Here is a 12,053-nt window from a genome sequence, read left to right as displayed (position 1 = left end):
TTAAAAAAGCACCAATTCGTTTCCACAGTACGGTTAGCTAAGTTTGGCATGTACTCATGTAAAAAAATTTCCAGTTCTGCATTTATTGAAGAAAAATCTGCTTTTGAGTAATCTCTGATAATTTTGGGATTAGGTCGCATTTGCCTGTTAGCGTTTTTAACCTCAAATTGAATGAAGGAGTGGTCACTAAGACCCGGAAGAAATGTCAATGAATAAACTAGATCGGGGGACATAGAACGAGATCAAGAATATTTGCACAAGTAGGTGTGGTACGGGTTGGGTGAGTAATAAGTTGAGAAAACTTGTAACGGTATTTCGAGGAGTAAAATACAATAACTGGTGTATTAAGGGTGAACCTGTGCCCTGAAACTAACTATGTACACGAAGAGTTTACAAGAACGTTCCACACGAGCGTCTCTGCGCCAAACAAACTTTTTCCTCTTCTCCAGTGATGGTCCACACCACTGTCTCGTGCGTGTGCACGAGCGGCATACGTTGCGCCACCCCACGAAACTAAGCAGGCACGCGAGACATAGCGTCTCGCGTGCCTGCTTGGTCTTCTGACAGACGCTCTTCTGACAGAGTGGCTCGCTGGCTACTGTCGTAGAAGACATGCTTAGGAGCAGACTTGTGGCATTACTCCCCCTCCCAATAAGCATTGTCCCGATGCAGGCAGGAGGGTAGCTAAGTTTGTGGGAGGCTTTTCGTTATCGCTCGTAACAGGGGCGTAGCCAGAAATTTTTTTCGGGGGGGGGGGTTCACCGGCCCGACCGGGGGGGGGGGGGCAAGCTTCTGCTTTCCTCTAGGTCACGTGATAAATGTCGGTAGTTTACGCACACACTCTACATGTATATGAAAGACATGGGACCCCCCTCCCCCCCCCCCCCCCCCTCCTCGCGTGTGCTTGTGAAGAAATGAAGTAAAAAGTAAAGTAAGCTCAGTAAATACAGTAAGTACGACAGGTACAGTGGGCGTTTGGAGCAACGGTCTCTCATCGCGCCACTGAATGGACCAGTCTTCGAAAACGCATCATTCAGACGACCCGTGCGATCGGAGAAGACATCATTAATTGTTAATTTCCGTTAAGCGTAGATGGCGTCGTCCTCGTCGGGGCGAAGTGCGTTTCACAAGTCAAGGACGGCTATACGCGTGAAAATGCACGTGTGACCAGGCTATACCTACTCCCATAGCAATAGCTTGTTCGCTGCGTCTTTGCGCTAGAAAACTTAAATACGCGCAAAAACGCGTAAGGCTTTTTTTTTTTTTTTCCGAAGCTTTCGTCGCCCTGCTCCCTCATACGAGAGGGTTGCATTTCCTGCGGCAAGTGCATGGGCCGCTGTGTCTTCCGCTGTGTGCGAGCGTGCAGCCGTCATTTTCCTTTACGTCAACAGATTCATAATTGTGCAGAATATTTCACCTCACAGCATAGATATGGCATGTGTACGCATTTTAAGTAGTGCGTGCAACTCATTTCTGCTTCACTTAAGCCGGTGCAAACAGGAAGCGGCTTTGTACCTCACAGAATCTCGACTGATTGGTGCACTAGTGATGCAGGAATGAACTCCGGTATTGTTCAGTACATAGTGCACATAATCAATTTCTCAGGACGCGTGAACTCCGACGAGAACTGTCAGCGCCTGCAACAAGAGTTTACTTACGCTGTACAGCGCACAGCAGTAATTCATGCTTGTCGGCTGTCTGTTTCGTGCATTCTATTGCGAGTCGGTGGAATTTCACTGCTGTCATCAACCCCTACGTGTGTACATTGCTGGTTTGGGATTCCACAACTGAAACCGCAACTACCAGCCTTCCGTAATTGCTGGTTTGTGATTCAACAACACAACAGTAATTACCAGCCTTCCGTAGGGGCGCAATCGCAAACAAGAGACGTTTCTCGCGCAGACTAAGCCTACGTTCACACTTGCGAAGCGGCAAGCGGGCGGAAAGGCCAAAGCGGCCGGAATATTTTTTCCGCGCCTGTCCAAGTTCACATTTGTTTTGCTACCGCCGCGGCCGCCGCTGCCGTTTTCGTCCAGATCCATCTCGTCTGCGTACGTTTGTCGGCGTGGTGGCGCTCATTATCGCATTATGTCTAGTGGTATGTTCATTCTTTGACCCACGTACAGTCATCAAAAGTGATCATTTTACGCAACTTCGCGTGTCATCTGCGACCTTCGGTAAATTCCTCGTTGGCGTTCTGTAATTCTCTGCACACGGGCGCGGTAGCGCTGAGTCACAGGTTGGTGCCTAGGCGTGAGAATATTTCTTTAATAGCTTTTATTTACAAGTTGTAATAACATTTCATCATTTGGTATTGTCGGCGCCTCCAGGACACCAAAGGGGCAACGGGAACACCACAGCTGAAACCCGAGCTGGCCCTTGTGTTGGGGCTCGCCAAAGCCTCCGCGTCCTACGTGAGACCTATACGCTCCCAATCTATCGTCGCGACGAGAAAAGCACCCCGCGACTTCTTCAACATACCGTACACGTGCGAGGAGAATTATGGAGCGCCAACGAGGAATCTGCCTAACTATTGTCTGCCGTGGATGTGGAAGAAGAAATGGCTCTTATACTTCTACCTACTTGTTTTCTAGAAATCGACAATGAATAAACGGAAGACGCGGACACCTCGGAAACGGCAGTGGTGGGTTCGCCTGGTTTTGCAAAAGCGCGAGAAGTTGGCTCACGCCAAGGCTTCGTTGCCGCACCTCCGGTCGCGCGACATTGAATACTATCGCGAGTATTGCTGACAGTACGTTTTAGTGCCACTCTTGTCGTAGAGCAAGGGCTGGTTCTTGATCGCGTCGATCAGCATTACAGCCTACACTTCTGGTGCCATGTTCAATTTTACGACCAGTTGTTTACATGCTAGTGTAGCTTGCAGTGAAGCAGAACGACTTTCCACCGCGTTTCCGCTTCGCCATGGCAAAAAAATCGGCCCGAGACTGATTTGGCTCGCAGCCTGTTTTTCTGCCTGCTTTGCCGCCTAGGCGGGCGGATTTTTGCAAGATTTTGCCGCTTCCGACAGCTTCGAGACCAAGTGTAAACGTAGCCTAAGATCCTGCGCGAGCGCGGCCTAACCAGCACCTGAAGGGAAGCGGCGGAAATGTATACCGGAGATTTCGACCACCTGGGGTCTTTAACGTGCACCTAAATCTAAGTAAACGGGCCTCGAGCGTTTTCGCCATCATCTAAAATGCGGCTGCCGCATTTGTTGCTTCATTTGTTGCACATTTGTTGCTTCAGAATGCGGCCGCAACATTCTCGCCCAAAACTTCACAGAGTGTCAAAGCCTTGACAAACAGCGTGACAGTTTTTTCCATATGCAGACATGATTCGCTATAAATTACCAACCAAACGGAAGCGCCCAGGAATGAAATTGTGATAGTAGCACCGGTTTCATGAATTATGTCAGCGCGAAGCGACGAAAACAAAGGGCGGGTAAGTAGGGGGGGGGGGGGGGTTGAGGAAAAAATTTCGGGGGGGGGGGGTTTGAACCCCCCCAACCCCCCCCCTTGGCTACGCCACTGGCTCGTAATAGGGCTTCATGCGGACTATGTGGACGACGTCAGCAATGTTGGGGTGTTTAGTGCGCACGTTTCCACGAGGGATGACTTCGTTAAGTCAGGTCACTTAGTCCGACTGACGGATAACCTCATACAGGCCAAAGTACCATCGAAGTAGCTTCGTCGTACCGTCGAAGTACCGTCGAAGTCCGCGACGTCGCACTGGTTTTCATACCCATACCTTGTCACCCGGCTGGTACTGAACATTCGGCGGTGCCTGTTGTAAGAACGTGCGTCCTTGCAATGTTGATGGCGTAATCGACATTGTGCCAACTGGCGGGCTTCTTCGGTTCTTTGTAGGAACTCGTCAACATCGCATGGGTTGCCTTCGCCATTATCTGCAGGCAGCATGGCATCCAGCGTTGTTGTGACGGTGCGCCCATAGACAAGTTAAACAGAGTGACACGAGTGGACTCCTGTAGGGCTGTGTTGTAGGTGAATGTACCGTAAGGCAGGGTCTCGTCCCAAGTCTTATGCTCGATGTCAATATACATTGACAACATGTCAGCAATGGTGCGGTTCAGGCGCTCCGTCAACCCGTTTGTTTGGGGTTGGTATGCAGTGCTTTTTCTATGACTGGCGTTAGACATCGTCATCAAACACTGCATAAACTCAGCTGTAAATGCTGCACCTCGATCTGTTATGACAACCATTGGGGCGCCATGTCGAAGCACTATGTTGTGAACAAAAAACTTGGCAACTTCGACGGCCTTTCCCCGCTCAAGGCAGCCAGTTTCAACATATCGTGTCAAATAGTCGATCGCAATAACGATCCACCTCTTCCCTGATGACGATGTGGGAAGTGGTCCAAGAAGATCCATGCCAACTTGTTCAAATGGAGTCTTAGGTGGGTCTATGGGTTGGAGAAGACGAGCTGGCTTTATGGGTTGTGGGGATGCGCAACTCTCGCGCGTCCCCTGATGTTGTTTTCCCCGCATGTCTCCTATAGTCCGGCTACTCCACGTGGCTAAGCGCTGGCGGTGGTCGTAGTGGTTGCGGCGCATTGCGAGAGATGGCGCGAGTGTTGCGATGCTAACGCCACCGAACGGTGGGGTGACTTGGGTGGAAAAGGTAGAAGGAGCTCTCTCTTGGGCTTGGGATCAGCGGCTAACACGCACGAACGCTTCGCGCGTGCGCCGGCCCGCTTCGCGCGACCGTTGCGTGAGGCTAAGAGCAGGACACCGGTGTGGACGAACACGGATTGTTCGAACGCGCTACCGTTCGCGTGACCGTACACGTTAACGACTAGGCGATGGTGTCATAGCATGGGGCGAATGTATTCGCTCGCTATCGGGTCGCGGTGAGTCGGACTTTCTTGATTCGTCGCGCGCCCGTGTGAATGTTCTAATGGTAGTAATTCGGCTAGCATGCATTAATGTATGATGTGGGGGTCTTCCCCAACCCGTGGCGCGTGTAATCGCAGCTACGTAGGGTTCGGGCGAATAAGGCAACAAGCAAGTCAACTCAACAACGTTTATTGCTGTGGGCAATAAAACACACTTGCAGAGGGAAGTCCGCTCTGTATAGTAAGTAATAAATTAGGCTTGCCTCGTCGCGTGTGGTAGTCACGCAAACGAGGTCACTCACGGGTTTCAGCGGGTATATCCGTAAGGGCAGGTCAGGAGTAGCGAGGTCAGAGAGCCCCAGGGGTCTCTCGGTCGCGCTCTTTTATACCTTTTTACCTTTCCGCGAGGGGAGTGTCCTCCTCGCGCGCCGGATACTTTCCCTCGCGCGTCGCGAGAGGCGAGCGAGAAGCGGGAGAGAGCAAAGTGCATTTCTCCCATGTCCGCCTGGCTCTCGCTGCACGCGCTGTGCGCGCACGAGATGTCCGCCTGGCTACCGCCGCGTGTGCTCTGTGTGCAAGCGACGCGCGAATGCCCGCGGGAGAAGGTGGCAGCGTGTGCTCCCCACAATGAAAGGCGCAATAAATGCCCCTTTGTTTGTTTGCACTACTGCTTTGTCGTTCCTTTGTCCCAAGAGCACATGTGAGACCCCACATCTGGCTGCCCAACGTGGACCTCTTGGGGCATCGGACGATAATTTTAACAGTTTTGCTCGGTCCGAGACAACCTTTGTTTCAACCGAAGCGTAATCCTAGAGTGGATTTTGATCGCTAGTGTCGGCGGCGCGCTTTCTTGAGAGAGGCGACAGTTGCTGTAGCGTGTTTGAACTTTTCAACATGCTAAGCCTTTTCGCGAGTGTTTTGTTGAAGTACACTCGTCGGTACGAGAGCCACGTGGTCTGCATCCTGGGAGAGCGAGGCCTAGCGCCCGCGGAGCATTGGCAAGCCTGAAGCGAGTGATTACGGAAGCCTCGTGGGTGGTCCGAATTTCTTATGTAAATAGCTTCTTCTATCTCTTTGACTTCGGAAGTCACTGCTCAGGGAGCCGGGTGGCCGCGGGCCACGGGTGCCGCTATGGGCTGACTGGTATTGCGGCCTGGCACCGGGCGCTCCGACACCGTCTGGGACGGTGGGCGCCGTCAACTCGGATACTGTGTGCACCGAGCAGGGTAGGACCACCTCACAGAGCTAACGTCTCCTCACGGCTGCTGTTGTGCCCATTTTGGGTGATGTTTTTTTTTTTTTTTTGGGGGGGGGGGGATGCCAGTTGTCAAAGTAGCGACGCAGTAGGCCTAAGGCTTTACAAAGCCGCCTGTCGCACGTTGAGGGACACAACCTGGTGGACCGTGGTGTGGAGGTGTCGCACATTGCTTCCCTCATTGGTTCGCCTGGCACGCATTGAAATTACTCGTTCGACTCAAGAAAGTAAGCTTTGTTCACGTGAACTTAGCATCTGAAATGCCACCCAAAATTTTGCTAGCCGAATTCAACATCGTACCACGTGGGCGATGCGTATGCCGAATTCCTCTCCCTTGCACTACTTTAGTGTTTGTCGAGTGCGTTGAGTGTACGCAGCGTGAGCGGAGTCACCCCTGGTTTGCTGTCACCTGCACATCGTCAGCGCTGCTGCCAGTGACTACAATCGAGCTACCCCAGGCAACGCAGATGCCTGTGGCCAGTTCGGCGCAGCGATTTCGGCGACCGCCTGTGTTCGGCTCGCTACCCTCGGCGGCTGGGAAAAGAGCCGGCAGTCACCAACGGCTACAGCGGCTCTCGCCGGCAGGGCGCGTCGGCGCGAGCGACGCTTGCTCGTGCCGACTTCTGCGTTGCCGTTTCCGGAGTCCTGTGCTAGAGTCGTGCCATCGAATCTGCAGAGCTGGTGCTGTGACCAACGGACGCCAGTGGTGAACCCCAGAGACAATGTCAGCTGACATGTTATGGAAAGCGCGTGGACATTTTTCGCCGGAGTATGTGTAGTGATTTAAGGTTGGGGGGATGTGGGGATGCGCGACTCTCACGCGTCCCCTTATGTTGTTTTCCCCGCATGTCTCCTGTAGTCCGGCTTCTCCGCGTGGCTAAGCGCTGGCGGTGGTCTAAGTGGTTGCGGCGCATTGCGAGAGATGGCGCGAGTGTTGCGCTGCTAATGCCACCGAACGGCGGGGTGACTTGGGTGGAAAAGGTCGAAGGAGCTCTCTCTTGGGCTTGGGATCGGCGCCTAACACGCGTGACCGTCGCGCGAGGCTAAGGGCAGGACACCGGTATGGACGAACACGGATCGTTCGAACGCGCTATCGTTCGCGTGACCGTACACGTGAACGACTAGGCGATCGTGTCATAGCATGGGGCGAACATATTCGCTCGCTATCGGGTCGCGGTGAGTCGAACTTCCTTGATTTGTTGCACGCCCGTGTGAATGTTCTATTGGTTATAATTCGGCTAGTGTGCATTAGTGTATGAAAGGTGCAATAAATGCCCTTTTGATTGTTTGTACTACTGTATTGTCGTTCCTTTGTCCCAAGAGCACGTGTGAGACCCTACAGGGTGGTGTTTTGCCCATTTGACATTCGCAACATGTCTTCACGTAGTGCTGTACTGACGCTAATAAATTCGGCCAATAATATTTTGCATGGATTCTGGCGAATGTTCGGGTGACACCCAAGTGGCCTGATGATGGGTCATCATGGCAGGCTTCTAATATTTCAGGCCACATAACTGACGGTACGACGAGTTAGAACTTTTCATTGTTGTTTTGCAAGTTTCTCTTGTAGAGTGCGTCATCTCGGAGGCAGAATGAAAATAATCCTCTTTTAAACACTCATGGAACTTGAACATTATGTCCTTCGAGATACTTTGAGTGGAAGCAAATCAGCGTCGGCCCGTTGATGCTCAGCGATTTCCACAGCTCGCATAACACAAAGGAATGGGAAATCGTCCTCTTCAGAAGGAGGAGAGCCCACCGGTGCGCGTGACAAGCAATCAGCGTCGTTATGCTTTCGCCCAGACTTGTATACAATGGTAATGTCGTATTCTTCGAGTCTGAGGCTCCACCTCACAAGTCGTCCGGATGGGTCTTTCAAGCTTGCCAGCCAGCACAGAGAACGGTGGTCGCTGACTGCATGAAACGGCCTGCCGTAGAGTTATGGTCTAAACTTGCTGATGGCCTATATGACTGCCAAGCACTCCTTCTCCGTCGCAGAATAGTTTCTTTCAGCTTTTGAGAGAGTGCGGCTAGCGTACGCTATGACCTTCTCTTCTCCATTCTGCCACTGAACTAAAACTGTGCCAGGACCCAGATTGCTGGCATATGTGTGGACTTCTGTGTCTGCGGTCTCGTCAAAGTGGGCGAGGATTGGCGGGGATTGCAAACCCTTCTTTAATTCTTTGTTTCTTCTTCTTCTTCTTTCTGGGGTTTTACGTGCCAAAACCTGTTTTGATTATGAGGCACGCCGTAGTGGAGGGCTCCGGATTAATTTTGACCACCTGGGGTTCTTTAATGTGCACTACAACGCAAGCACACAGGCGTTTTTGCATTTCGCCTCCATTGAAATGCGACCGCCGCGGCCGGGATTCGATCCCGTAATTCTTCGAAAGCAGTCTCGTGTTCGGTATGCCACACGAAGGGTATGTCTTCGTTCTTGAGTCTTGTTAGAGGTTCGGAAATTTTTGAGAAATTTTCTACAAATCGCCTGTAGTAAGCGCATAAGCCCAAAAATTTACGGACCTCTTATCTCGTGGCTTAGGAAATCCTGCGACGGCTGCAGTCTTCTCGGGGTCCAGCCCAATACCTTGAGTGCTGATGACATGACCCAAGAAACGAAGCTCTTCAAATCCAAACTGGCACTTTTCCGGTTTGATTGTCAAGCCGGCCGACTGGATAGCCTGGAGCGCTGAACGTAGCCTCTCCACGTGCTGCTCGAACGTTGAAGAGAATACCACGTCATCCACGTAGACTAGGCATGACTGCCATTTGAGACCCAACAGGACACTGTCCATCATACACTGGAAGGTCGCTGGCGCACAACAGAGGCCGAATGGGAGTGCTTTAAATTCATAAAGCCCGTCCGGAGTAACGAAAGGTGTTTTTTCATGATCTCTTTCGTCCACATCAATTTGCCAATATGCGCTTTTTAAATCCAATGAAGAAAAATACTTTGCATCACGCAGCCGGTCCAAGGTGTCATCGATACGTGGCAAGGAATAGACATCATGCTTGGTGACGCTGTTTCCGGTAATCAACACAGAATCTCATTGTGTTGTCCTTTTTCCTGACAAGAACTACCGGCGACGCCCATGGGCTGTTGGACGGCTGAATGACATCGTCCTGAAGCATCCCTTGCATCTGATCCTTTATGATCTCCCGTTCTTTCGGCGATACTCGGTATGGGTGTTGGTATACAGGTCTGGTTGCTTCGTCCGTTATTATACGGTGTTTAACAATCTGCGTTCGCTGTACTCTTGAGGAAGTAGAGAAACACTCTGCAAAAGCACCTATGAGGTCTTGTATGGTTTTCGCCTCGGCTGGCGATGTGTGTGGGCTGATTGCAACTGCTGCTGCGGCCTTATTCGTAGGTTTTGCAGGAGGTGGCTCCGACTCCAGGGTACATAAGCTTGTCACTGCAGTAAAGCTGTGCAGGAAGGCGATGGCAGTGTTCTTCGCGACATGCTGAAGTTCATTTCGGAAGTTTGTCAGCAATAAATTGGCAAGCCCATCGCGTAAGCGGATAACGCCCCTAGCAATGCAAATACCTTTCTTCAGCAATAGCTTGACATTGCCATCCGCTATAATCTCGGAGTCAACGAATGCTTGATTTCTGACGTGAACCAGCACACTGCTTCGTGGTGGCACAGTTACGTCTGCGTCGAGAACTCGCAAGGCAGTGTAGTCTGGTTCCTCAGGCTTCTCCATGTCAATGGCCAGCTTCGTTGAGAAGGAAACACTAAAATTCTTCAGGTCAATTATAGCACCGTTTGCGTGCAGAAAATCCATACCAAGTATAACGTCTCATGAGCAGTCCGGAAGTACTATGAATTCGATGACGTAAGTTACACCTCGAATCAGAACTCTTGTGGTGCATGTTACTAGAGGATTACTGAGGTGACCCCCAGCTGTACGTATGTGCGGTCCGCTCCACGGTGTCAAAACTTTCTTCAGCTGCTTTGCGAGTGCGTAGCTTACGACTGAATAATCAGCACCCGTCTCTACTAAAGCATTCGATTCTCGTCCATTCACGGCAATAAGTCTGCAGAAATTTTCTGCGTACTTATCGTAGTCGTCGCTTTCTGCTTGTCACTACTGCACTGTGACATTGACGGAGGATCTTTGCTTTGTCGAACGTCAGCGGCCTTGCCTCCTCAGGTCGCTGGCTTTAGTTTTCCAGGCGTGGGCTTACTGAACGACGTCTTGGTGAACTTGAAAAGGGTCGTGGGCTTGGTGATCGGTAGCGGGCAGGCGCTGGTGACCGTGGCTGGCGTTGGTAACTAGCAGCTGCAAGTTGACTTTGCGACAAGTAATCTTCAATATTGTGGGGTCTCACACATCTTGGGACAAAGGAATGACTACACAGTAGTGCAAACAATCATACACCAATACACACTAGCCGAATTACAACCAATAGAACATTCACATGGGCACGCGACAAATCAAGTAAGTCCGACTCAGCGTGACCCGATAGCGAGCGAATACGTTCGCCCCATGCAATGACACCATCGCCTAGTCGTTCACGTGTACGGTCATGCGAACGGTGGCGCGTTCGAACGATCCGTGTTCCTCCATACCGGTGCCCCGCTCCGAGCCACGCGAGACGTCTCGCGAAGCGTGGTTCGGCGCACGCGCGGGACGTCCGCGTCGCTCACCGATCCCAACCCAAAGAGAGAGCGCCTTCGACCTTTTTCTCCCAAGTCACCCCGCCGTTCGGTGGCGTTAGCATTGCAACACTCGCGCCATCTCTTGCAACGCGCCGCAACCACTACGACCGCCTCCGGCACCCAGCCGCGCGGTGAAGCCGGACCACAGGAGACTCGTGAGAGTCGCGCATCCCCACAGCGGTGGGTACAAGATGACCTCGGATGATGTCGCCTGGCTAGTCATCGTTGTGGCGTCAGCGGAAGACACCGTCCGTGTGGCCGTAGCAGCAGGAAGCGGTCCAAATTCAGGCGGGTCTCCCCGAAGTCGGCGGCTGGCACGCTGGTGCATTGGAGTCAGCTCTCCAGATCCCAATCGCTGAGGATCGGGACTCCGGTCTCTGGCACCCAAGGGACTTCCAAACATACCCCGCACCTCCACCAGAATGTAACGGTATTTGGAGGGGTAAAATACAATAACTGGTTTATTAAAGGCGAACCTGTGCCCTGAAACTAACTATGTACACCAAGAGTTTACAAGAACGTTCCACACGAGCATCTCTGCGCCGAACGCACTTTTTCCTCTTCTCCAGTGATGGTCTGCGCCACTGGGCCTCTTGGATTATCTGTTCCTGACAGTCCCAGACTGCCCGAGACAGTGCTTTCAGCCAATGAGCGTTGCGTATGCAGTCTTCCGGACAGTCCGGGACTGTCAGAGACGGATAATCGAAGAGGCCCACTGTCTCGTGCGCGTGCACGAGCGGCATACGTTGCACCACCCCACGAAACCAAGCAGGCACGCGAGACTTAGCAGACACTCTTCTGAAAGAGTGGTTCGCTGGCTACCTTTGTAGAAGACATGCTTAGGAGCAGACTTGCAGCAATATCACCACGCATGACACTCTAGTGCGCTGACCACGTCCCCATTACTATTGGCTAAGGGGCCCAAGCTTCCACATACTTGATTTTCATGATTTTCACATGTACTATGCCTTAGCACACCACACCATATATCAAGTGCAATCAGTCATTAAAAACATATTCAAAAAGTTCTTACCTTATTGGCCATAATGAAAGCCTCTATGCCCTTGAGGACGCCTTTTGAAAGCCGTATCCCCGGACGTGGACGCTTGATGTATGTCTGGTAAATCTCATTGCCCAGCTGATGCCATTCATCCTTTAAAGCATTGTAAAATGACGCCAATCAGTAGATGACAAGGGGCACAGCCACGTAGTTGAAAGCTGCAAACGAAACTCACTTTGCTGGAGAGTTTCATGTTCTCAATGTCTTGCCAGAACCTAGC

At 51.7% G+C, this 12,053-nt stretch overlaps 1 protein-coding gene across 2 annotated transcripts in view; it reads right to left on the bottom strand.

Moving 5' to 3' along the window:
* The window catches only part of LOC119449355 (sorting nexin-25), a 112,213-nt gene that overhangs the window by 84,419 nt on the left and 15,741 nt on the right, over positions 1 to 12,053 (bottom strand). For both annotated transcript variants that reach the window (XM_037712523.2, XM_049665181.1), the window contains 2 exons: positions 12,009 to 12,048; positions 11,807 to 11,926 (listed from right to left, as the gene is read on the bottom strand). In XM_037712523.2, coding sequence (XP_037568451.1) covers positions 11,807 to 11,926; positions 12,009 to 12,048 — 160 coding nt within the window. The remainder of the gene's footprint in view (positions 1 to 11,806; positions 11,927 to 12,008; positions 12,049 to 12,053) is intronic.

Source organism: Dermacentor silvarum, chromosome 4, assembly GCF_013339745.2.
Source record: "Dermacentor silvarum isolate Dsil-2018 chromosome 4, BIME_Dsil_1.4, whole genome shotgun sequence".
Taxonomy (NCBI): Eukaryota; Metazoa; Arthropoda; class Arachnida; order Ixodida; family Ixodidae; genus Dermacentor; species Dermacentor silvarum.
This window is presented reverse-complemented; position numbering and strand designations above follow the sequence as displayed.